This window comes from Exophiala mesophila, assembly GCF_000836275.1.
Source record: "Exophiala mesophila strain CBS 40295 unplaced genomic scaffold supercont1.3, whole genome shotgun sequence".
NCBI lineage: Eukaryota > Fungi > Ascomycota > Eurotiomycetes > Chaetothyriales > Herpotrichiellaceae > Exophiala > Exophiala mesophila.
This window is the reverse complement of record NW_015622506.1, coordinates 1,114,744-1,140,208: the sequence shown is the minus strand read 5'-3', so window position 1 is coordinate 1,140,208 and position 25,465 is coordinate 1,114,744. Positions and strand designations below refer to the sequence as shown.

General features: G+C 49.3%; 7 protein-coding genes across 7 annotated transcripts; 3 read left to right on the top strand and 4 right to left on the bottom strand.

The window, feature by feature from the left end:
• Positions 1-3,344: 3,344 nt before the first annotated feature.
• On the bottom strand, positions 3,345-4,715 carry PV10_04055 (uncharacterized protein; the record flags this gene model as incomplete). Its single annotated transcript, XM_016368575.1, has 8 exons — positions 3,345-3,367; positions 3,420-3,589; positions 3,639-3,670; positions 3,722-3,762; positions 3,813-3,881; positions 3,932-3,959; positions 4,012-4,265; positions 4,319-4,715. The coding sequence occupies 8 exons, from the start codon at positions 4,713-4,715 to the stop codon at positions 3,345-3,347; spliced, it is 1,014 nt and encodes a 337-aa protein (XP_016224363.1).
• A 4,661-nt stretch (positions 4,716-9,376) lies between these two features.
• Positions 9,377-10,387, bottom strand: PV10_04054 (uncharacterized protein; the record flags this gene model as incomplete). The annotated part of the gene is made up of 1 exon (XM_016368574.1): positions 9,377-10,387. One exon carries the CDS (start codon positions 10,385-10,387, stop codon positions 9,377-9,379), a length of 1,011 nt encoding a protein of 336 aa, XP_016224362.1.
• A 483-nt stretch (positions 10,388-10,870) lies between these two features.
• Positions 10,871-11,252, bottom strand: PV10_04053 (uncharacterized protein; the record flags this gene model as incomplete). Its single annotated transcript, XM_016368573.1, has 2 exons — positions 10,871-10,904; positions 10,963-11,252. The coding sequence occupies 2 exons, from the start codon at positions 11,250-11,252 to the stop codon at positions 10,871-10,873; spliced, it is 324 nt and encodes a 107-aa protein (XP_016224361.1).
• A 1,973-nt stretch (positions 11,253-13,225) lies between these two features.
• Positions 13,226-14,371, bottom strand: PV10_04052 (uncharacterized protein; the record flags this gene model as incomplete). The annotated part of the gene is made up of 5 exons (XM_016368572.1): positions 13,226-13,434; positions 13,487-13,651; positions 13,795-13,949; positions 14,012-14,274; positions 14,330-14,371. 5 exons carry the CDS (start codon positions 14,369-14,371, stop codon positions 13,226-13,228), a joined length of 834 nt encoding a protein of 277 aa, XP_016224360.1.
• A 601-nt stretch (positions 14,372-14,972) lies between these two features.
• On the top strand, positions 14,973-16,678 carry PV10_04051 (uncharacterized protein; the record flags this gene model as incomplete). Its single annotated transcript, XM_016368571.1, has 5 exons — positions 14,973-15,130; positions 15,216-15,314; positions 15,382-15,949; positions 16,046-16,583; positions 16,638-16,678. 5 exons carry the CDS (start codon positions 14,973-14,975, stop codon positions 16,676-16,678), a joined length of 1,404 nt encoding a protein of 467 aa, XP_016224359.1.
• A 960-nt stretch (positions 16,679-17,638) lies between these two features.
• On the top strand, positions 17,639-19,030 carry PV10_04050 (uncharacterized protein). Its single transcript, XM_016368570.1, has 3 exons — positions 17,639-17,856; positions 17,910-18,248; positions 18,313-19,030. Exons 1-3 carry the CDS (start codon positions 17,750-17,752, stop codon positions 18,890-18,892), a joined length of 1,026 nt encoding a protein of 341 aa, XP_016224358.1. The 5' UTR covers positions 17,639-17,749; the 3' UTR covers positions 18,893-19,030.
• Positions 19,031-23,426: 4,396 nt separating this feature from the next.
• PV10_04049 (uncharacterized protein) lies at positions 23,427-25,382 on the top strand (the record flags this gene model as incomplete). Its single annotated transcript, XM_016368569.1, has 7 exons — positions 23,427-23,544; positions 23,594-23,680; positions 23,732-24,340; positions 24,395-24,546; positions 24,600-24,738; positions 24,792-25,206; positions 25,268-25,382. The coding sequence occupies 7 exons, from the start codon at positions 23,427-23,429 to the stop codon at positions 25,380-25,382; spliced, it is 1,635 nt and encodes a 544-aa protein (XP_016224357.1).
• Between the last annotated feature and the right edge of the window lie 83 nt (positions 25,383-25,465).

The following is a 25,465-nucleotide window of genomic DNA, read 5'->3' as shown; positions in this document are numbered from 1 at the left end:
CCTCGAACACACCATAGCCCCCTTCGATCACCCGCTAACTATGTAGTAGAGCTGATGGCGAGTACCCCAAAGCTTTCATCGTCAAAGCACCAAATGCACAGGTCTCTGCGGAGGAGATCCAAAAGTTTATTGAATCTCGAATGTCCAAGCATAAATGGCTTACAGCTGGCGTTGAGTTCATTGACGCAGTCCCTCGGACACCAAGTGGAAAGGTCATACGAAGATTGTTACAACAACGCCAGCCTAATGGCGCTAAAATTTGAGGCTTGTTTCCGAAAGACAAATATAGAATCATAGCATATGATAATGATTTATGCTTGAAATCTCTTACCGACCATATCGCTTGACAGCAGCATCCCCTCCACGCCCTGGATCTTCCCATTGTGGGCAGGAAAATTAAAGACGTTGCGATACGCCCTCAAACCAGATCACAGACAAGCTTTGGGCTGTAAACTTAGATGCGCCAAAGCTGCTGTCTGAATGGCGATCGCTTTCGACCACGGCGGTGCCGAACTTCTCAATCGAATCTTGGCCCTCGGACCCTGTACTCGGACCTTAGGTTCGGCGACCATCGCGCCACCAGTCTTCCATTCCCTAGTAATTGACTTGTCGGGATCTGATGATGAGTGGATTCATCACTACAAACGTCTACCGCCAACCGAAAGCCGAATTGCGCAGGCTCCAAAAGGAAGCCGAGGATGCTGGTGGGTGACACTTATCATGAAGATGAAAATCAGTCTCTTCGTTGTTGGTAGTTGATTATTCCATTTTGTTCAAATCACCAACAACCACAATGGCTCCTTCAGTCGCTCAAATCGAGCCTACAGTAGTAGCAACCGACCAAGGCGACTTGCTCAACGGATCGCTCAAGCCTACTTTGAACGGTGATCTGAAGCCCACCCTGAGAGCATCGACCGCTGCCGTCTCGAACCATATTCATCATGTCAATGGTGCAGATGACTACAAGATCCGTGAAAGCCCTATGGGAACTAAGCGCAAACTCAAAGTCATATTCATGGGCATGGGTTGCAGTGGCATCAACTTTGCCCATCAAGTCAACACATTGATGGAGAATATCGAACTCGTAATCTACGAAAAGAACAGTGACATCGGAGGCACGTGGCTGGAGAACAGATACCCTGGTTGCGCATGCGACATTCCAAGCGTTTGCTATCAATTCAGTTGGCAGAAAAAGCCCGACTGGGAACGGTACTACTCAGGATCCAAGCAGATCTTTGACTATTTCCGACAGGTCGCCGAAGAGCGAGACGTGTTGAAGTTCGCACATCTTAACCACAAGGTCATCCGAGCAGAGTGGCTCAACGGTCCCGGACAGTGGGAAGTAACTGTGATGCGGAACAATGATCCTTCGGACATCTTTGTCGACCATGCTGATTTCTTCCTCAACGGCGGTGGAGTGCTTAACAACTGGCGTTGGCCCCAGATCCGAGGACTCAGTGACTTTAAAGGGCCTCTACTGCATACCGCGAGATGGGATGATAATGTCGACCTACAAAACAAAAGAGTTCTCATTATCGGGGCAGGTAGCTCAAGCGTTCAAGTGGTACCCACCATTATCGACAAGGTTGATCAGCTGCATATCGTTGCTCGATCCCCAATTTGGGTCACCGCAGGCTTTGCACCAACATATGCAGGTAAACGTGGGGAAAACTTTTGGTACAGCAAGGAGACTCAAGAAAAGTTCCGCAACGATCCGGAGTTCTACCTGTCATACTGTAAGGCGATCGAGTCGGAGCTGAATGTTCGTTTCAAGTTCTACATCAACAACTCAAAAGATGCTAAAGAGGCTCGCGAGTATTCTATTCGAGAAATGCAATTGAAGCTTGAGAAAAAGCCAGAATTGATGGACAAATTGATTCCTTCCAACTTTGGCGTTGGATGCCGAAGGCCCACGCCTGGGAATGGGTTTCTCGAAGCACTCACACTTGACAAGACCAATGTTCTCACAGAGGAAATTCAAGCTGTGACAGAAACTGGGTTCATTGACGCCTCTGGGAAAGAACACGAGGTGGACGTTGTCGTTTGTGCCACGGGATTCGACACGAGTTTCCGTCCAGCCTTTCCCATTATTGTGGACGGTAAAAATATTCAGGACGAGCTGCAAAATCCTGCGGACCTCACCGGCTATCTGGGTCTTTCCATGCCACAAGTTCCCAATTATTTCGTCTTCATTGGCGCCTATGGACCGCTAGGACATGGCTCTGTCATTCCCATGGTTGAAGCATATACCACCTACATTTTACAAGTGTTAGAAAAGGCACAGACCGAAGACATCAAGAGCCTAAGGGTCAACAAATCGGTGGCTGAGGCTTTTACCCGTCATGCAGATGCGTACCTTAAGCGCACTGCTTGGTCTGGTCCCTGCAGCTCCTGGTTCAAGAACGGTGTCTCTGCCAACAAGCCCTTGTGCTGGCCAGGATCTCGTGTACACTATTTGACCATGTTGCAGAAGCCTCGATTTGAAGACTTTGACCTTGAGTATGTCTCGGACAACAGATTCAACTTTCTGGGTGATGGATTTGACGTCCGTGAGTTTGACGGCAGAGATATAACCTGGTACTATGGTTTGTTAGATGGTCAGGATAAGCAGCTAGAGAAATTCCCCGATCCCGTATATTGAAGGCATGGTCGGTAATTGAAGCCTTTTTGGGACATATGACTAAATATTGATCATTACAAGTCTGTTTGTTTCAATACTGAAATTCTGGTTCGATCACTAACTCATTCTCGTATCGTACGCCCGTCAAAGTTTAAGAAATTCATTGTTCGAAGTTCACGGCGGTTTCCGCGGATGTGTCCCGGCCTATCCATATGGTTCTTGGTGGACGGATGCATATGTGTCCGAGAGCAAAGAACATCAACACCAAGATGTAAAACCCAACATCTTTCCTCTTGAACGCCGTCAACCCTGATTTCCCGGGCTAAGGGATCACACCGGAATCAAGCCGCTGTAACATGAATTGGTGGTCTTGTCATGAACGCATCCGAATCCGGCATGCTCCTTCATAGCGGCTTCTTCCAGAGCATCAAGCGGTGCAGGGCCTAGCCCCGGTCCTGGGAGGGATCTGGATTACTCTTGCGACACGCTACCATCTGCACATCACGGCATCAAGCCATAGCCAAGCAATGCCGAATAGAACGTTCTATTACGAATCAAGAACAGTAGACGCTTGGTGGTCTTGACTGGTAGACATTTGAAATAGTTGTGCGAACTGGATCGGCTTCTTCCGTGCCACGTCCACCACGCCACCCCAGATCTTGCAAACCGACAGTCAGTAGCCGGAGAGCTGACAATTTCAGCGTAGACTGTCCTCTTATATCGTCTATATCTCCACAAGAAGCTTCCCTTCCTATTGTCAGAACTAATATGCCAATCCACTGTAGAGAATCTGTCTTACCTGTATTGACCCCGTTGTAGATATCTCGAAGCGTTTTTTCAGCTTGTTTCACTCCTCCGGGGATGATTGTCTCCTTGGCCTGAAGTTTTCCTTCTTTATACCAATCCCTGAGCTGTGCATATGCCTGAGGGTTCTCGTCAGGGTAGTCGAAAACGAGAAAACCTTGTACCCTGGGTGGTTCAGCGCAACTGAAGGCACTAATTCTAATGTCTAACTCACCGTAATCGCTTGTACCCAATGTTCATGTAATTCTGTCACCCATTTAGTAGAATCAATAACTAGAGATAGGTGGATGTAAGTACCTTGGGTCCTTTGGGCGTTGTTGTGTTGACCTGGCTTACTCCTGATAATAACGATGAGAACATGCCCGATGAATATGCTCAGACTGCTCACCACCGCATAAGATAATTTGTCCCCCGACCTTTGCGTTGTCAAGGGCAAGCTCTAGGATCTCGCCTCCAACTGTGTTTGTTAGCCCCTTGCTCCTGCAGGATACCTCATCCGCCACAGACCGTTATCCCAGAAGATATCAAATCCTCCCTAAACTTGTATCAGTTTCCACTCCAATTTGACTGTTGAATCACAGACTCACCGATGTAGCAGCCTTGAAGCTCTCGGCGAACCCTGGAGCCTTGTAGTTGAGAGCATCATCAAACCCAATCCCCTTGAGCCATTTAACCTTTTCATCGCTGCCTGTAAGACCCAGCACTCTGGCACCCTTGATTTTGGCAATCTGACCAGCGACGCTTCCTGTGGCTCCACCAGCACCAGAGATGACGACAAGATCACCAGGCTTGACACGAGCAGCCTTTTCGAAGCCGTAGTAAGCTGTCAGACTGGTGAATCCTAGGCGTGGAGAGATCAGTCATAGCGAGATCAATACAACCAAGCTGTCCTACCAAGAAGACTCAAAGCATCAGCCAGTCTGCCGCCCTCAGGAATCTCAGGATCCACCAATGTACCTCCAGGAACAATCTTGAACTCCGTCCACCCGACTAACCCAGTTGCGTATGAGCCCACAGGGAACTTTGGATGTTTGCTGGCTGAGATGACTCCAGCCGAGAACCCTCGCATTACCTCTCCAATTGCGACCGGAGCCATATAGGAACCAGGTTCGTTAAGCCAGTCTCTCATGCCTGGATCGACGCTGATATATTTTGTCTGGAAGATGACTTCGCCATCTTTGAGATCGTCCGGTGATAAGGCTGGATTATCGACGACTGAGAACGTTTCGCCGAGGACGATGTGTTCCTCTGGTCGTTTGCTCAGCACCACCGACTGAAATGTTGATGCCATGGTAATCTATGAAATAAAGTCAACGAATGGCTATAGTCTTGAAACGAATCATTGATAAGTTTACTTTTTGTTCCCTATCAGTTTATTTCTTAAGTCCGATATCTCATATGTCCTTATGTGAGGCCTTTCGCAGCCACAGTTTTGCTTCCGAGATGCGTTGACGATTTGCATCCGAAACCTTGGGTGGCTGCCTGAGTGATGCCTTCAGAAACCTAGATTCCCCGGCAAAGGAGGATGGCTCACAAGCCGGCCTCCACATTCCCCCAGATTTGCGACGGGTTCGATCCGGGGCAAAATGCTTGATCGTTCGAGATTTGTGGAGAGTGTGAGGATATAACATAGGAGAGAAACCCTCCCGCCGTGTGGTTCTATCTCCAGTCTGTCAGAAGCAGCAGATCCGGAGCAAGACTCACCATTACTTCACAATCAGGTTCTCACAACCCTTTCCGACCATTTTCTCTTACTCGATCTCTTGCTGAAGATGCCTCTCGGTATACTCGAAGACCCACGCATGGCGCATGTCCCCGGGACAGCTCCACTCGAGACCATACAAAATTCGTCTAGCATCGAGATCGGAGCTATCGACACCGTCGGATTGAAGCACGACAAATCGGGCAAATTTGTTCTTGTTCCACAGCCTTCGGATGATCCTAATGACCCTCTCAATTGGCCTCGATGGCGGAAGGAAATGTTCATCGTCACCGTCATTTGGCAGGTTGGCTGTGTGGGAGGTTTGTTGCACTGCCATCTCTACTCCATTTGTGATCCATTCTAATAGCTATCAGCAATTGGACCTCTTTTAGCTCCTGCGTACGTTCAACTGGCAGACTCATGGGACGTTTCTCTGCAAACCTTTTCCTCCGGTATCAACGGGGCCCTCATCATCTGTCTTGCTGGCGCCACCGTCATTGGTAACGTTATTGCCGTCAAAATTGGAAAGCGCCCTGTCTATCTCGTAGCTTCAATTGGCCTGGTGGCCACCGGATTTTGGGGATCGGCGGCAAAGAGCTGGGGTTCTTTTGTGGCCTCTCGTGCCTTCGCAGGGTTCTGTATGGGGCCAGCAGAGAGTTTGGTTCCAGCCTCGATTGCTGATATCTGGTATGAACTGCTTTGATTCCTTCTCCTCTGCAGAAATCATTTTTTGACGGCTTCGTAATCAGGTTCGTCCACGAACGAGGCACCAGGACTGCAACCTTTAACTTGGCTCTTTTGGCAGGAATCAGCGTCGGCCCACTCATCGCAGGTCAACTCATCCAACGTTACGACTGGAGGATCTGCTCGTACGCCATGGCGGCAGCCCTGGCAATTAACCTCATCTTAACCTTCCTTTTCATGCCTGAGACTGCCTACGTCAGAGACAGTCCTGTTCCCATGGAAACTGTTGCTGGCCAACTATCCACCGGAGACAGAAAAGACATTAAACTAGAAGAATACGTGAAAAATTCAGCGCAGGTGCCCAGTCGTACAGGCGCTGCTACTACTCAAGCGTCACCAATATCCCGGAAGTCGTTCTGGAGTGAGTTGGCCTTCTACAGCGGATACTATCATCCAATCTCATTCTGTAAAACCATGCTCAACCCGCTGCGCTTGTTCCGGTCACCGATTGTGCTTTGGACATCTCTGGTATATATGACGGCGGTTGTATGGATCGTCATCTTGACCATTGGAGCGTCGCAGATCTTTTCGGCTCCGCCATACAATTTTGGCATCTCGGCGGTTGGAAATACGTTTCTATCGTCATTCGTTGCCTCGATTATTGGTTCTATCGTAGCGTACCCGCTGATTGATGGAGCCAGCCGCTGGATGGCGAAGAAGAATCGTGGCATCTTCGGTACGCGGTCCCCTTGTGTAAATATGAATCTCTCTTTCTACTTATGGTTAACATCTATAAGAGCCCGAATTTAGACTACCAGCTATCGTGTGCTATCTTCTCTTCACAGCCACAGGGTTCTTCTCTGCCGGACAGGCACTCGGTCATGGAATGCCATGGGAGATCCCCGTGATCTTGTCATTCAGTTTCGTCAATTTTGGTGTGGTGATTGCTGCGACCGCCGCCATCACATACACAGTCGATTGCCATCATGAACATGCCGCTGAAGCAGTGTCGGTTATGGTCTTGATCAAGAACATGTTCGGATTCGGGGCCACCTACTTTCTCAATGATTGGGTAGCTGGCAGCGGTGTAAAAGATGTCTTCTTCACCATCGGTGGGATTACCGCGGCTATCACGGTCACAACTATTCCAATGTAGGTCTTGCTCTATGTTGTTCGCGTCGGGTCGATTCGGTCTAACAGTGTTTCAGGTACATTTATGGGAAGAAGATTCGAGGCTTTGTTGCTCGACACAATCTCGCATAAATGGCGACACAGGAAGGGGCGGTAGACCGCGTGGTGGTGGACTATTGTCTAAGATTCTTTGAACAAAGCGCAAGTGTATGTCGTGCTCTCGCTCTGGTTGACACGAACTCGGATGGGGTGTGAGTCGAAGACGAGGTTTTCTAGGTTGACAACACAGCTCTATCCGCGCCTCATTTTCATGAGCCAAAGACAAGAGTATGTACATTCACCTCAACGCAGGGTCAGTTTCACAATGATTTCGGTTCTATGCTAGTCTACTTCATTTGAAGCGCTTGCCCCTGTAATGAACCACTTCCGTCTGGATCAGTCCATCGGCCTTACTGATAAGAGGAGCATTCTCCTTGAAAACGTCCGTCTTGGCGAATTCACTGTGATCTTCCACAGATTTCCATCCAAAAAGACCCAGGAACGCCTTCCCTTGGTCCGATCCCATGTTGGGAAAGGGCAGGTCATCCTCCACTGCCCAGCCACCAGCAAACCCAGTAATCACCGGCTCTCCAGGTTGACACTTTGCGAGAAACTCCTCAATCCGTTTCCCGAATTCCTGCTGACTGGCTTCAGAATATTCCTTGGGGAAATAAGCCATGAAGATCTCCGTCGCGGGTGAGGTCTCGCCGTGGAGAACTTGGTCGGCTGGATGTGGTTGTACATGGGTATGGAACGCGGTGAGTCTGGACAAGTCGGTAATTTCATTGAGCTTTTGCACGAATGGCATATAGTAACTTAAAAAGGGGGGTTTAAAAGTCAGTCACATGGCCTTCAAAAAATAATTTCCCAGTCATAATGTTCCATGCAAGTTACTTACTCTTTCTTCTGTAGGTCATAATGGGCTTGGACTGAGTCCCAGTGGACAAACATTTTCACCAATCGAGGATTTTCGATTGTAGTGCCCCAATATGCCCTTTGAACCCCGGACTCGGAGACGATCAAGTCGAGAATATATTTTTTCAAGACTGACTCCAGCGATTCATCGAGGGCGATTTCATCTCGAAGTTGAAATGAGACGACTTCATAGGCCATGTTTCGCGCCGTGCTTTGCCGGACAGAGGATATCAAGCTGGAGTAGAGTCTAGTATTTGGCTGGTCTTGGATCGCCGGTAGTTACGAATTATGAGCACTTTTCCAATCCGAGACGCCTCGTTCACCTGCCAGGTCAAGTGTACATTAGCCAATCGTCCAAGACCAACTTCTGGGGGAGGATTTGATCCGTTGGGGCCCCGTGCCTCAGGAAAGCCACATTTACCTCCGACCGAGACGCGGAAGCGAATGTCTCCGATAGAAATAGCTCCCAGATCGGATCCAGTCAGTCCCAGTCACGGAATCAAGACCATATTGCTTTCAGAGCCGTCGATGTGACCATCAGTACGCTAAGAGAGTTTGAGGCATTATTGCGTCGAGGAAATTATCTGCATAATGAACGATACCTGGCTCTCATGCCCTCCAAGTTGCTCAAGCGTTTCTTAACAAGTCAGCGTAGACTGCAACCGCAAAGGAATCTCAAATGTCAGATATGCTGGCCGAAAAGAAAATTCTGCGGCTCATTGGTCGCTAATTGGCTAGACATGATTGCCGATAGGTTTGAGTCCATGGAGAATACTGAGAACATTGATGCGCCGGCGCTTCAAGACACAGGCCTGGTTGTGAATCCCAGACAAAGGTACTTTAATCATCGGACTTCTCCTACGTATTCAGCGACTGATAACTACATCGACGGCTCTGAAAGCATTGTGGTCTAAGGTTCAAGTCCTCCACTTCCCGCCCAATCCAAAGCCGATGAAAAGCAGAATCAAGTGTTGACTCTTGCGCAATCCAATAAACTCTGGCCTGGGCATACAGTTGACATGGCTGGTGGGGAACCAATCAGTATAGTGCACCATGTTCTATCAATTCCAGAAGACTGGTAAGTATATAGATGTGGGGCGCCCTTAAGTAGATTGCACCCTGGACCAGGAAGCTTTTGGAAGGTTCCATTCTGAAGCAAACATTGAAAGCTGCTAGTTGGTGATGGATATATACTTTTTTTCTCACGTGGGCCTCAAAACGCTAGTCTCGGTGTCTGGACAATCTGGTATATTGCGTATTCCAATCTTATTTTGTGACTTTTATCACAATGAGCAGCCAAATATCCTCCTCCTGGGAACAAGAGGGAATAACAACACATTGAAACATCTCACATCTCGAATCTGGCTCTCTCATATGCACACTGTAAATGACACCAATGTATGTTGTCCTTCGGCTAGTAAGACTGGCTTTTCCAGCGACTGGAAGTTAGAGATAAGACTTTATATATTCCTCCCTAGCTATTATTGTACAATATCTATAAATTTTGAGTTCGCAATGCTTTCAACGAAGCCGGTTCCAAAGATCCCAGCTGGAGTTTGAAATCCTGGCTGTGATGTCCCCTCAAGAACCCGATGTGCAGCTTCGATAGATGCCTTAACCGTGAACGTGTACCCATTGACGGTGTGGAGAACCTTCATTGCCACACTACCGTCGGTTGATTCCATGACCGCTGCGGCGTGGTATGGGTTTAAATCTCTGTCTCGCTCTGAGGGTCCGTCAGAGATTCCCTCGGGACCTTCGGCGGGTAACGCGACCGCGGACACGTTAACAAAAGTTCGAATATTCTCGATCCCTGTTACTTTACTAGCAGTAATTAAATCCGGCAAGGTCATTGGAGCGCAGGATACCCGACCTCTACCATCCAAAAAGTCGAATTCCATCGGCACAATATCCTCGATCGCAGTTAGTTCTCCCATTCGTCGCTCGAGTGGAGCATTCGTCATGCCACCCATCGCGCTGGCCACTGAGCCTCGAGACATGGCGCCTGCAACGTGGAGTGCGATGTTAAGCCTCTGAACTGGGGAGGCTGCAATTTCCATCGTACGCCTCGCTAGACACCCAAGCATTGCAACACTTCCACCACAGCCTGGCAAGAGCATCACCCCAGCTTGACGGGCGTCTAGATCCAGTGTCTCGGCCAGCTCATAACTGTCTAACTCCGCAGCAATGTCGAGATAGTTGATGTGGTGCCTGATGCAAGCTGTCATCAGAGGCTTGGCCGTGCGAGAGAAAGGGCCAGCACAGTTCAAGAGGGTATGACAGGTCGGTAGCTCGTGCATGGTTGTAATTGCGTCATTGACTTCGAATGCGTGATATGGGACTTGAAGTTCTTTGGCGAGTTTCTCGAGTCCATATGCTGTCCTGCCAGCAACGGTGAAGTCCAGGCCGACCTTTTGAGCTTGCTCACAGGCAAGGCGACCGGTGTAGCCTGTAGCGCCGTAGATGAGGAGGGTATGTCTCGTCTGACCCATGATGAAAGTGGCTAAACTGAAGGCAGTAATATAGCCTATATGTCTGCTTTTTAAGAAGTGTAGTGAATCTACATTATTTAAATATTTTTGGTGGCCACTTCCTCTAAGTTAATCCTCTTTGGTCAGTCTGCGAATAAATCATGGTGACCACGTCCTGAATGAGCAGTGTTGACTATTGATCTAATCAGAGCACGGAGCTCCGGGTATACCTGCGTGGCGAAGGGGTCCAGGCTGCTGGTTGGTCGCTGCGGGAATCTAGTCGTGAAATTAAAGTTCCTCGCTTCTTGTTGTAGCGCTTACTATCCTCCACAAGAGGTCGAGGGGCCATCGTAATAGGTGCTTCATGTGCCTCTACTGTGACCTAGGGACGATCAGTCCACCCCTGCTCTTTTCCTGACGCTAACCATAGCGAGATAGGATTCCCACGCCGGGGTGCCGACGTACAACCCTAACTTAGCCTAGGGATATTGGAAACCATTGTCATCACTCATCCTTGGTGCCTTTACATGTTTGAGCGCTAGGAAGTAGCGTAAGATTGTGTGGGTCGGGCGTCGCAAAATCCCAATAGGCAATACTACTCAAGTCGTAAGCTTGAACTTCTCAAGGAGCATGGTCGCATCAGAGCGGCATCTTCACGGCTTATTACGTTGAAGGCGACGGTGAAGACCTTAATGGCCTCATCGACCTCTGCGGGCAATCCGAGCGCAAAGACCTTAGAGCCGGCTCTGAGAGCGGCGGCCTTAGACTGCACCTTGTCAGCAGATAGCCCGGCAACGGTGAAATCGAGGCTGAGGTTGACCATTTCTTCGGCTGCCAGCCCACTGCTACAGCCAGAGCCGCCATAGAGCATGATTTTGGTAGCCATAGCTGCCCAAGGGGGTACTGTCCTTGATTGAGAATATAAGACAGCTTCTGACAGCTAGAGGCTCGTTTCAGAGGACGGTAAGGCTTGTGGTGAAGGTGCTTGCAGAAGGAAGTACGGGTTGAAATTATCGCTCGGCCGAATGGTTTCACGCGAGGAACCCTGTTTCTGCGTCTCCCACAATCGTGGATGGTAGCTTAGAAATCTTGGGCCTTTGTAGGTTTAGAGATCCAGAGATTTGTCATCCAAAGGTCCTTACAATCATTTCAAGATGATCTGGCCTGGGGTTAAAAGAGGCTCTGGGCCTGCACTGTTGGTAGGTCTCGACCCTGTATCACCACCACAAGTTCCCCTCTTAATCGTTGCAATCACTACCCGTTCATTAACTCATTCGTAGATTGAATATGAATATCCAAGACCCTGCAATTCCCTTTGGCTCAACCATTGTGGTGGTGGGCGCCAATGGGTACATGGCCCTTGAGGTCTGCGACAAGGTTCTCATGGCTGGATTTCGCGTCCGGGGAACGGTGCGGGATGTATCCAAGCACAGCAGCGTATGTTTTTCCTTGTACTTGTTTGCGGATAAGTTCCCTTTGAACATTGGGCTACAACTAAATGAGGCTTATCAGAGGCTCCACGGGATTCTCGATCCCCAGTACCCCGGCATGTTTGAGCTGGTCGAGGTCGCGGACTTCGAAGTGGAAGGTGCCTTTGACGTCGCATTTAAGGGCAAGTAAAAGAATACAAATTGCATTGTACTCGGAATCCCGAGGATATTGGTGCTAACGCGTTTCTGTCCAAAGGTGCATCTGGTGTTATCTTTGTTTCGGTCCCCACGATCTTCAATCCAGACCCCTCCAAGGTTGTTGATCCACTCATCAGGGGCCTGATCAACAGTCTCGAGGCAGCCAAGGCCGCTGGCGTCAAGCGCTATGTCCTCAACTCCAGCTCCAAGGCTGTAGACTCCGCCGACTACAGCAGGCCCGCTCGGGAGCTCACCGTCGACACCTTCAACCACGAAGCCATTGAGGACATGCGCAATGGTGATTCCACTGATGTCTCGTTTGGCAGAATTGTGGAGGTCTATAGCGCCGCTCGGGCCCTGCATGAGCTTGCATTTTGGGAGTGGCTAAAGAAAAACGATGAGGTCCCATTCGTGGCAAATTGTCTAGTGCCCGACGGTCAATTCGGTCGTGTCATGGACATGTACAATGTCGAACACGGTGTCTCCTCCAATGGTCAGCTCAAAAACGTCATGGAGGGCAACTGGGCCGCCATTGGACTTCAGCTTGGTAAGTCTCCTGTGGAAAAGAATAGATGCAATTCAATTTGAGCATGCTGACTTGGCTAGCCTACTTCTCGGACGTACAAGACTCGGCCCGCCTCATAGTCGCCGCTCTGACGTTGAAGTCCGTCAGCAACGAGCGCATCTTCTCGTATAATGTGAGCCGATCCTGGAACGGGATGCGCCACAAGGTGCGCGAGCTGTTCCCCGATCGGCCAGAGCTGGTCCAGGGCGAGGACCAACCCGTGGCGGGTCACGATCTGGCTACCTCGCCCAGACCAATCGCACGTGCCAATCAGATTTTGCAGGAGATTGGACAGAGCGGGTTTGTCTCAGAGGACGCTACAATCAGGGATTTTGTGACTTCCATGTTTCCCCAGTAGATCTGATGAGAAGCCTGGGGGTTTATTGTCATGTAGTCTCCTACCAGTAATTCCTAGCGATCTTTGAAGTAAAGGTCCTTAACTGCCCTGTAAAAACGTAACCTTGGGTCAGATAACTGGAGAGACAGGTCGTTGAGAGAAAAGGGAAAAAATTAACCTGTACGTCATCCGCCCCTTGGGGGTTTGTCTATAAATCAGTGGTTGCTCCTACGACCCGAAGAGTGCAAAGAGAAGAGAAAATAGGAAGGAAGAAAGATGCAGTCATTTCCAAGCTGAGGAATAATGTTACACATCCCATTCTGCGCCTATTAAGCATCTGTGCCCGGCTCAAGCCAACGCTGAGTACCATTGTGGCTCAAAAACGATCCACCATAGCCTTTTTCCAATGACGAGCGCTGTACGAGAGCTAGAACACCTTTGGCCGCCTCAGTGGGTGACCTGTTAGCCATAACAGGACCATCATACTTCTGAAACACAGCAGCCATTCTTTCGAGGCGAGCACGATCCTCCGCGGACACTATTCCATGGGGTCAGAATCTTGTCCGTTGGAGGCACGTGGAGTTACTCACAGCTCGTCGGGCCTTCGGCCGTATCCACTCCACCGGGACAAATGCTGAAGAATAGAATTCCTTGGTCCCGATACGAGGCTTGGAGCTTTGCGAAAAGGATGCTTAATGAGGCTTTGCTGATGGCATAGGGAGCACCCTGAAAAATACCCAGCTTATTGACAAAGTCTGCGAATACCCATTAGTATATGTCGTAATGACACGAGCAGAATGGCATCGGCCCCTAGCATCGGCCGCTAGCATCAGCCGCTAGCATATTCTGTCTTGAATCGTGTCTGATTGACGGGCAGAGACACGAAGGAAAGACTGACCAATGTCTCCATGTCCGCTGGAAATGGCAACTACCTTCTTCTCCTTGCCTGCCTGGATAAGAGGCAAAAATGCGTAAACAGTTCGGAGGACTCCAATGACATTGATTTCGAAGCTCTTATGTGTATCATCAACCACAGTTTCTACTTCAGTCTCACTATAAATGCAGTCGCATCAGTGATATGTTCAATGTCGAGCACCGAGAAAGGGCTTACTCACAATTCATCGAGTCCCTTGAGATGAGATATCTCACTGATGTAACCTGCATTGTTGATAAGAACGTCTAGCCCTTTTCCTTGAAGGATTTCCCGTGTCCGTGATGCAGCATCTCTCAGGGCTGCCTTATCTGTTATATCGGCGGCCAGAACATGGACATTTGTGACACCATCCCGCTCCAAGCGTTCCTTCGTATGCTCGACGTTGCGGGCCATGCCAATGACGGTGTTTGAGGGATCCAACGCGAGAGTCTTGACTAAGCCATACTTTTCTTATTGTCAGTCTAACATCGAGAACGGTATGCAACAGTTATCAACGTACACCAAGACCTCTGGATGCCCCCGTAACTACGTAGCTCGGCATTGTGAATATAGTTGTTTATGTTGATCAATGGTTGGTATCGAACTGGGAAAAGATGCCTTCTAACAACAGATCACAGTCAAATATCAACATCAGAGCTACAAGTAGGTACTTCTTTTCACGAGCCAGGCTTAATAATATGACGAGAAGCTCAAACCACTCCCAGTCTATTGCATTTGGAGATTACGTCAAGATGATACATTGAGCCTGATATGATTCAACTTTGGTTAACAACTGCTGGTTTACTATCCCCACCTCTGCTGATTCATTCATAGACCTGTTGAAAATGGATCTAAGGCGCGCAGCCAGAACCACGCCTTATGGACCGAGCACTCCTAGTCAAATGCAACCCGGAAGTCCGCTGCGCTGCTCACTTGCAATATCGTGAATCAAGACAGGCTGCGTGAATGATGAAGGAGCGGGCAAGCATCGTTCCAGGGCAGGAAAAAGACAGAACAATCTGGCATGTATGAGGCCGTGCCCCTGCAAGTTGCCAAGTACGTGAACCCGTTGTTGCGCAATTAGCGCAGACGTGGAACCTTTGATTTCAAATCTTACCTCCCCATGGATGGCCCCACAAGGTACCGGAGTTCCGAGCATAAATATGATATTCAACCCGTTATCATCTGTTATCATCTGTCGAATCAGATCACCAAACAAGCCTCGAATACCCGAACTGGAGAACTCAGATGCCGCGTTGCAGCATGCCGGGTTCGAGCAGCTCGCTCAGCTGCACACGTTGTTTTCAGACTTTTACGCAGAGTGAGTTCGAATTGTCGGTCATGGAGCTAGCTTCCCTGCTTTCAAACTCGCAGGGTTGTAGTCAATATGCTAACGTCATTGGCAGAATCGTCCTTGACAAGACATTCTCGGCGCTGTTTGCGCGGCACGCAAGCACCCACAAGGAAAAAGTCTTGCACATGTTGCGCGCGTGCCAGGGCGCGTTGTGACCTCAAACACCCACTCTGCGGTCGCTGTGAGGCTCGTTCGCTGGTGTGTGAGTTCCCAACCAGTGAAGGCACTCGTACAAGCACGCACACTTCAGCATCCGAGGACCCTGAATCGGGGAGCGGACGCATCGAGCTGGCTGGCGAACATGAAGCCTCAGTTTTTAACCGAAGAATTCCCCATTCGGTTGACACAGCGCCATCAAGCAACACGTCCAACACTTGGCGAGATGAGTGGACGACGCCAGGAATCACATCTGTGTCTAGCGGCAGCGACCTCTACGACACTGTGGAACAGGCGAGGCATCATGGAATTCCAGCAACGGCGATGATTTCAGAAGAGCGACGACAAGCGCTTCTGGGTTTTGCGCCTGGAATGCACGTTAGTGACAATTTTGCAAAGCGAACAATGCAATTTATTATTCGAGTGTTAAGAAGCTGGCCTGTTTTGTTGGCGACGCATTCCGCGTTTAATTTACCACCAATGATACACAAGGTACAAGTAGCCGATGGCATTCCGAAGCCGCTGGGTAACTGTTTCACACTGTGCAAGATGTGGTATGGGCAGGTTGATGGCAGCAAGGACATTGTCCTGAACAAGATCATGCTCGAACTGGAAAGGTTGTTCCAAGAGGTGAGCATGGTATCCATTGTCAACGGTTGTGATGCAACCAAAATGTTTCTTAATCCTCAAGCGGACCCCATGTGATCTAACGAGTGCATTACATAGCACCCAAGCTATTCGGAACTGGATCTGCTTGCCGCTGCGCAGTCTGTGTTACTGCTACTTATCATCATATGTTTTGGAGAGGAGCAGCAGCGGAAAGGGCCTCCGGCTCCAAGACAAGTGGAATTGGTCATACAAGCCTGGGACATCAAGCATAAGTTGGCTGAGACAGGACTTTTCCTGCCAGAGGAGTCTAGTAACAGTATGCCGTCTTGGACAAAATGGGCTATAGTCTCTTCGAAGCGCCGAACTATTCTCGCCATGCATCATCTCGAGTGGTCCTGGTCGGTCCGCCATGGCTACCCTATCCTCACATGTTTTGAGCTTGCGCCTTTTCCAGCTCCCGCAGCCAAGGACCTTTGGCAAGCCGCCAATGAAAAGAAATGGAAGAAGCGTTATGCCGAGTGGCTTCACCTATGGAAGGGAGATAGCTACAAGGTTGGGGAATTCTTTCATATCCCGTTTGAAGGGAATTTGGACGACAGAAGCGAAAGATGGCTTGCCGAGGCGGATGAATTTGGCATGATGCTTATGGCTGAAGGTAAGGCTCGCCTCCTATCAGACGAATTCGTTGATCATCAGCTGACAGAAACAGTAAACTCGAGGAGCAATTCGGAGGCATTACTAAGGGCTTAATTTTATGGCTATCTCTAATGTACTTCATCGTTTACACCATAGTTTGTTGAATTGAGGCAGAGTCTTCTACAGTAAGAATCCCGAGAATGATTGGCGACGACTCTAGAATCTTTCATGAAATGACATCATCTGAGATATGCTCACTTTGCTCTTCTCTAATTAATTTCCTGGTTCTACGGATGACAAGCTTCAACAGCGTCCTCCATACGGAGAACAAGGCACCGCCCGCAGCCGGCGAGACCCTTCCAGCGCCAGTCCCCTCAAGGCCGAACCGCAAGGCGGTAAAAGAACATAATTACAATCCTACACCCTGTCGCGGGTGAAACGACTGTATGAGGTGTATGAGGGCACAAGGAGTTTTCTGCCGTAGTAGAACACGATTAGCGATACTCACGAACGATGCCATGTAGCGCAGAAGAAGACAAGTCGCGAGCAGAAGCTAAAGGATTCCGGTACTGCTGTTGATTCATTCTCACAAGCTCCGGTCGTGAACTCCAAGTGAACGGAATCTTTGACGTTGCATTCCGCTGCATATCAGCCCTACGTGTAGGCTGACGTAGCCTCCCACGCTTATGAGCCGACAGCGCCTTGCATTTTGAGAGAAAAGTTTTACCACAGCGACCATCAGGCGGCGAATTATGACTGAAGCCATCAGGCATGGCCCACTTGCTGGGATCTGACGGCGTGACAAGCGAGCCGAGTCAACTTCACAAATCTTCCGCATTCGACTTACCTTGACCACAGCCCGTGATGGGCCAAAAACGCCACGACAGTTCTTTTGGCCCCTAGCCCCTCTTCTCCAAGACCAGAACATTTAGCTCCAGACTATCAATGTGCGCTCGGTACTCCGGGTGCCGATCTTGAAGACCCACATAGAGGGTTTCGTCTCTAAAAGGCGCAATATTTATTTGAGCACCTCAACTGATTGCTGAATATGTATTGCAATGATATATTCTTGATGTTGGTTCGAGCCTCAGTATTACTAGAAAATCTTTCCGATTCAACCAAGACCCGTTCAACGCTGTTGCACTTGAATACGGCTACTTAAGAACACGAAGTGTATACACGATAATGACTCCTCCGAAAACACCAACACGCCAACTTGGTCGGGATGGTCCTCAGATCCCGGCCATTGGTATGGGTCTGATGAGCATGAGCGTGGGATATGGCCAGGCTGCGTACGTCTCCTCCAATGAATCTCAAGGCATTCTACGACTCATTGAAATCCCAGATCTGATGAAGACCGTATTGCACTTCTCGACCGAGCGTGGGAAATAGGATGCACGAATTGGGACACATCTGACATCTACGGAGACTCAGAGAATGTTATTGGAAAGTGGTTCAAGCTTCACCCGGAGCGTCGAAAGGATATCTTCCTTGCAAGCAAGTTTGGTCTCAAGGCTACCAGTTCCGGTATTGTCGCAGATTCGTCTCCAGAGCACTGTCAGGAGTGCATTACGCGAAGTCTGTCCAGGATCGGTGTCGAGTGCATCGACTTGTACTACGTCCATCGCGTGGATCCAGCTGTCCCTATCGAGAAAACGATTGCGGTTATGGGAGAACTTGTCAGGTACGTCGTTGAGGCAAAATTCGCAGCCGAGAATTACGTTCTGACAAGACTGGCCTTTATACAGGCAGGGCAAGGTCAAATACCTGGGCCTCTCCGAGATCTCGTCCAATACTCTCCGTCGTGCCGCAGCCATTCACCCGATTGCGGCTGTACAGGCAGAATACAGCCTCTGGACTACAGACATCGAAGGTCCCAGGGGAACGTATCTGTTGGATACATGCAAGGATTTGGGTGTCACCATATTTGCGTACTCCCCACTCGGTAGAGGCATGTTGACCGGGCATTTACGAGCCGTAGCGGACATCTCGGGCCCGGGAGATGCTCGCGCGGGCATGTCAAGGTTTCAAGAGAATAACTTACGGGAGAACTTGGAGATGGTTGATAAGATTGAGGCAATTGCAGATAAGAAAGGCTGCTCCCCGGGACAATTGGCGCTAGCATGGCTAGGAGCACAAGGTTCGAATATCATCCCAATCCCAGGCACGAAGAGAATAAAGCATCTTCAGGAGAACTTCGGAGCTATCACGGTTGAATTGAGCGAGGAAGAGCTTGAAGCTCTAAGGACCATTGTGGAGAAGATGGATGTGAGTGGCGAGAGGGATGCTTCGTTCGGGGCATACCTTGACACTGCCCCCTTGACTTGAAGATGGGAAAAGAGATCACCAATCCTACTGTACTAAGGGTGTGTTGACATTTATCTAAGATTCACTTTGCTGGCCCTACACCTTCTAGGTCTCTCGAATCCAACCTTAAGGGCTAGGGGTATTTAGGTAAAAGAGGACAACACATACTTCAGTATTATGCTATAAGTCAAGCGACTAGATGACTATTTCTATTATTTGTCAAAGATTGAGGTGAATGAGTTGCTTGGGCTTCCTCAATGCTATATCTATAGCCAAAGGTAGGGCTCTACGGTGTACAGGAGGCCGGGAGTTGCTACCAACCCTTATCCAGGGGTGTTGGCTTTGAACATTCTTGTGGTGTGACATAATCTATAAATTTCCTAGGATCCCCAGAGTTTCTCTTCCATCAATGCCGCAGTACCATTCATTGACAACGTCCAAGGACAACAAACATCTGACCCTGTTCCCGAGTGCGTGAGACACAGGTCACTTGAGTGAACTTCAGCCTCACTTACTGCCGGGAAAAGACAAAACTCGTGACAGACTAGCAAAGCAGGAGAGGACACAGTTCCGCCCACCCCCAAGGCTGTCTTTGAAGGCTCTCAATGCGCCGCTTTGTGAGGATAATGCCTTAATAACATCCTTCTGAAAGAAAGAATCACCATGGAAGGCACACCAGAGCATTCATCATGACGATAAAGCGGGAGCTGTGACCATTGCATTTGTCCGCGATCCAGCTATGAGGTTGTCGCCACCAAAGAAACAAACGCCGCCATTGTCAAGAAGCTTGATAGTCTCAAAAGACTCCAGCACGACAGCGTCGTCCATTTCCTCGCGGCATCAGGGACTTTCTTCGGGCGGCAAGTAAGGTGACTTTGTCTGAATTGGCACGGTCGGGGTGAGCCGCAGGCGAGCTGCCTACAGTTTTCAGTTCTTCAATACTGTCATAAAAATTCGTTCAGAAAATCCGTGGTAGTCTCTTGTCCTTCTGACCCAAGCAGATTCTGCAGCCAGTCATAGTTATCGGTAACTGGAAGAATCCCAAATACATCGTCGGCCATGGACATGCTCAAGTCGGCTGAAGTGCTGACTGTAAATGTGTTACCACTCAGCGCCTCTCTTGGACGGCTCGCAAGGTCCACAACACAATCTCGACCATCCTCACCTGCTGTCCTTATTGGAGTGTCGCCATCACTCTCTCTGAGCTCCTCTGGAGATTCCGCTGTCAGGCCAAGTCTCGTTCGTGAGATGACGGCTTCAAACATCCGCAGCGTCCAGATCAAGCTACTCCAGTACTCACAGCTCTCCCGAAGGTATTCAAGTTCGGCGAAGATCTGAGTCTTGGATGCAAGTTGCTTTCGTGCACTCAAGGTCGGGTCTAGCGCATTTTCAATGCGCATGGCTAATATCGTCGAAGCGCATGTCATACTGTCACAATAAGGTTAGTTTTGTATTTTGAAGGGCGGGCCAAAAGTCCACCCTGGGTCGTGGGCATGACTAACAAAGAAAGCGGACAAAGATGCAATACCTCGTGCATCGATGCCCGCTGAATAATGGTGGAGAGTTCAAACATGGCGCTTTCTTGCCTCTGAGATAATCGCTTTACGGCAAGAGAGTCGTCCAGTGCTTTGTAGACCTCTTTGCTGGCCCTGCAAAAGACCGCCTCGAGGCGATAACCCATTGCTAGCAAAACCAGGATCCAGATATTCTCTGACGACCATTCCTGCAATGTGCCGAGCTGCATTTCAGTGGGCAATTGCTTTCTCCATGCACTTATTTCACTACTCATGCGGTCGATGTCTTCTGTCGTGGGTATCACGCCAGGAGCCTTGAAGTCTCGAAGGAAATTGCCACCTTGAAAGGTCAAAGATTAACATTATTTACTAAGGATGCTTCTAGCAGCAGCTGGGACTTACTAATAATTGAGAGCTTGCTGAGTTCAACCATGAACAACTTCTGGAGTCGGGGCATCGGTGGTAAGATGTCTGAAAATTCTTCCGGGATCTCTCCGTCCTCTTCCCAGTCTCCCTCGGTCAGTGGTGCGGTATCACAAAATCTGTCATGAAATCTTCGTAGGTTATCAATCCCAGAGATGGTAAGCAGTGTGTCCCTGTTGTACAACACCCACCAGATCCGGCGGAAAAGTCTTTTTGTTCGTACACCGAGTGCTTCGGATACATAGTTTCGATGAAGGCCCATCAAAGTTGCAATGCGGCCAGCATTGGTGAGCCAGTGGCGGTAGTCTTTGTCCATTGCGTACGAAAATGACAGTGAACTCAGCATAATCGATCCTTGTAAGAGACACAATTGACTCTTCTCACATCCGATATCGTAGAGAAGTCGGGCTTTGGAAAACAGGGACTGCTGAGCCGTGATTCTGTCTTTGTACCCTGCTTCCTGCAACAATTCTTTCGGCGCATGCGGGACGGCATTGGCAAGTATCGACTGCATCAGAAACGGTGAATGCTGATTTGCCCTGTAATCGTGCATGAACTTCACGCGATCCAGTATTGGAGCATATGGGAAGATCGTAGAGAAATAGATTTTGAGAAGTTCATCGCTGGCAGAGTTAAGCGGAGTTCCTTATAGAATAGAGTTGATCATACCAAATATGTGGCGAGGGAAAATCCAACGCCCCTTTGGCGGCGATGTACGCCATGTCTGCATCATCGAGCCCAGGAAATCGGTGGTGAGAGGTGACTTTTGGGTCATCGGCGAGGACTACACGGATCAGCCGATTGGGACGCTGGTGACCAAGGACTTCTCCCAAAATTGTCATCGAGTTGATTCCTTCATGGAATTCAATTACTTCTCGTCGGTCGAGCTTCTGTGCCTGGGGGGATGGCGACATGGCTGTGACACTGCCACGGGACATTTCCTGACAAATGTGCAGATGCACATCGTCTTCACCAACGGGAGGATCACCTGCCTCGCCCATCTCGCTGGTAAGCTCGCCTTCCAGCGGAAAATCCATCAGAGGTAGACCTTGGTTCGAGGTTTGCATGTCATGATCTGCGCGTGATGGTGAAAAGGTAGTTCCGTTCGGCAATGTTGGTCCGGAACCTGACACGTGGTGATGAGGACCTCGCTGTATACTCGTACCTTGTAAAGGCTCCTAGGAGATAATGCTTGTTAACAAAAAGGGTCTTAGAATAGGTACAGATCGTGAGACTTACATATCCAGGCAAGCCTGAGCCGGCATGCGAGGTCGATCTCGAGGGGCCTACTTGACATTGCCTTTGTTTCTTGTACTTTGCCGAGCTTATCATATGAAATGAGTCAGTGTTGAAGTTGAGGACCAGAAATCTGAACGTTTTACGTACCTGGGAACACGTCTATGAGAAGCATCAACCAGGACACAAGTCCCTGCTTGATCACGTCGTTTGCATCTTGTACAAGGGATCCCCACCTCCCATGCGTTACACCTGACCTTCCGCACGTGGCAATGTAGGCAAGCGCGTGGTTTTTTGGCCGGACGAATGTCAAGGCTGACGGGACCATCCATATGTTCATTCGCCATTGTGTTTTCATGACATGGCACCGTTTGGGAGAAGGGGAGTCTGCGACGACCTGGAATGAAGCACTGAGAAAGAGTCTTATCGAACTTGCGGCCAAGTGATGCTTGGAACTTTTCAGCTTGTAGGCATCATCCAAGTCTCTGTGGGCATTCAGAGACCTAGAATTCCCCAGCAGGAGCAGCCTGATTTGCCGAGGGTTTAACTGGGGTAAGGCAGGCGTCTGAGCAATGTGCGGGGTATAAACGGATATCTTCCGGGGGCTATTCGCGGGGGCATCATGGTCGGACATAAGCAGAAACGACCCCCGCGAGACTAAAGCTAACAAGCTAAATCCACGACACTCTTCTACGGACAACCTGCTTTGGCTAATTGAGGACTCTGGAGCCATTCTACAACTTACTGGTATTACTGATCGGCCAAAGGTAGGAATTACTGACATTGCGTCGACGGGAAAGTTCTTCACTTAGTCCTCCACCAAGTCGAGCGGTTTCACCAAAGGGATCGTCCGGCTTAAATGGCGAGAACATCAGGGGTCTTGATCGAGACACTCTACGCCTATAATATCCTGCCATGGATCTCATCTCGGTGCTTGGGATCCTCATTTGCAAACACTCGTAGATCCGACTCCACTGCTCGGCACCGAGATGAGGCACAACCCTCGGCGTTCGTGGAGGGAGCCTCACATTTCTCCCCTCGGTTGCGGGGATCCCACACGAACTCCTCAATCATGACCTGGTCGAGTGGACCCTCCTTGCAAGTATGCCATATCGAGGCTAATGTGAGGCCAGAACTAAAGCACATAATGTGGCCGGAGAAGGTCTCTGATACTCTGTTTCATTAGCTCCACTTGCAACCGGTACACGGTATTTGTAAGAGTCTCACAGGGCCGATCACCCTCATTCCCACGCTCCAGACTCAAGACTGGGCAACGTCATTGACCATTATAGCATCACATGTCGAGATAGCTCTGGACATCAATAATTGTCTCGTGAGTTGAGGCGAAACCATCTCTAATGACTATCGAAGCAGCGCACAGAATGTCGTCCCTCATGACCCATGCTGGGACTGTCGTGGTAGTTGCGCCAGTTATCCTTCTGTTGGTATTCCTGTTTCAGCTCACAACTTCAACAATTCGATGGAAGAATGCGCCTCCTGGTACATTGAGATCCATATGCATCTTGGTATGAATACTGAGCATCAATAGGGCCACCAAGCCTTCCAATAATAGGAAATTTGCACCAAATTCCAAAACGTGATTTGCATTTACAGTATCAAAAATGGGGACAACAGTGTGAGTGACCAAGCATACACGAGCTTACATATGCCCGCCTGACTTCCGCAGATGGCCCCATCATCTCTCTGAATTTAGGTTCTCAAAAGGTCGTGGTCTTGACAAGCGGGGAGATGATTAAGAAACTTGTCGATAAGAAGAGTGCGAACTACGCAGATCGACCGAAGTTGTATATGCAGGACATATGGGAGGGCTCCAGAATCATCATGAGAGGTTACGATTCGTTGTGGAAAGTGGAACGTAAGCTGTACCATCAGTTTTTGAATATCAACAGGGCGAGTCGGTACATTCCCTACCAGGACCTGGAGACCAAGCAAATGATTGTCGACTTGATATCGAGCCCGGCTAATTTCGAGGACCTCATCACAAGATCAACTTTGAGCGTTGCAACTAGCATGGCTTATGGGTTTAGAGTTCTCGACCGCAACAGTCCTGTAATGCAGGAGTTGTTGAAGAACACGCACGGATTCTTCGTCATGGTCAACAGCAGTAAGCTCCTCGACTGGTATCCTCAATTGCGACCTCTTGTCAGGAATCTGCCTTCATGGCTATACCCTATGGCCAGAAAAGCCAAACAAGTATTCTACCGCGAAAGAACCCAATTTAGAGAGCTGTATGAGGATTCCAAACGTGCGTCTCAGTTAGACGACTCATTGCCTAGTACGTTTTTACATGAGGGTCAATTTTACGTCTGCTAATTACCACGCCTGATAGGCTTCGCGGCAGATATCAGCAGGGCTAGGGAAACTTGGAAGGGCACAGAGAATGGGGATCTCCTTACGGAGCATGCAGCTTCGTACATTGCTGGAATTGCCATGGAAGGGGCGGCAGATACCACGAGCAATACTCTCGCAGGACTGATCAAGGTACTACTTCCATTTCCGACTCCAAGCCACATGCTGAAGCTTAATCCCTCCAGGCTATGATGCTGTTCCCTGAGGTGCAGAAGAAATGTCACGACGAGTTGGACAGAATCGTCGGCTCAGATCGATTTCCCACCATCGAGGATTTTGAATCTCTGCCTTATATTCGACAAACTGCAAAAGAAGCTTTGAGATGTAGGACTTCGTCTAAGCTTTCTATTTAGTACAACACTCTGACCTTGTAACAGGGCTCCCCACCGCGATAAGTGGCGCCATACCGCATGCCGCTCTCGCCGATGATGTTATCGATGGCTATGTGATTCCTAAAGGTGCAACCGTTGTCTTGGCGGTCTGGTCTGCAAACAATGACCCGGCACTGTTTCCAAATCCTCGGGAGTTCCAGCCCGAGAGACATGATCCAAACCTGTCCTTCTCTGAGGCGGCCGCGGCGGCAGATTTCCGTAATCGCGACAATTGGACCTTTGGCGCTGGTAGACGCATCTGTCCGGGTATTCATATTGCTGAGAGGACCCTTTTCTTGAGCGCTGCTAGAATTCTCTGGACCTTTGACATCCACAAAGCGAGGGACCAATATGGCCAGGAAATTGAAGTTGACCGAGATGAAGTTACCCAGTCGATTGCAGCCCGTCCAATTCCCTTCCCGTAAGCGCTCGCTGTCAGCTTTTCTTCCCGCCTGATGAATCTGCTAACATGTATTTTTTAGATGCAGTATTGTTCCACGAAGTGAGAAGCACGCTCGTATTGCTAGGGAAGAGTGGGACGAGGCTCAAACATTACTTGACGAGCGTGGTAACTACAAGCAGAACGTTCTGAGATAGGGACCTATATTTCCCCATAATATTCAAAATGTGATATCAATATGTCAGGATGGTCATAAGTCATATCGACTAATCATTTTCTA

What these genes read in the sequence shown, in the direction of transcription:
- PV10_04050 (XM_016368570.1), top strand. Translation starts at nt 17,750, where the DNA reads ATGACTCCTCCGAAAACACCAACACGCCAACTTGGTCGGGATGGTCCT. An exon ending in GTGGGATATGGCCAGGCTGC is followed by an intron (nt 17,857 to 17,909) that starts GTACGTCTCCTC and finishes TTGAAATCCCAG; the next exon opens with ATCTGATGAAGACCGTATTG. An exon ending in GTTATGGGAGAACTTGTCAG is followed by an intron (nt 18,249 to 18,312) that starts GTACGTCGTTGA and finishes GCCTTTATACAG; the next exon opens with GCAGGGCAAGGTCAAATACC.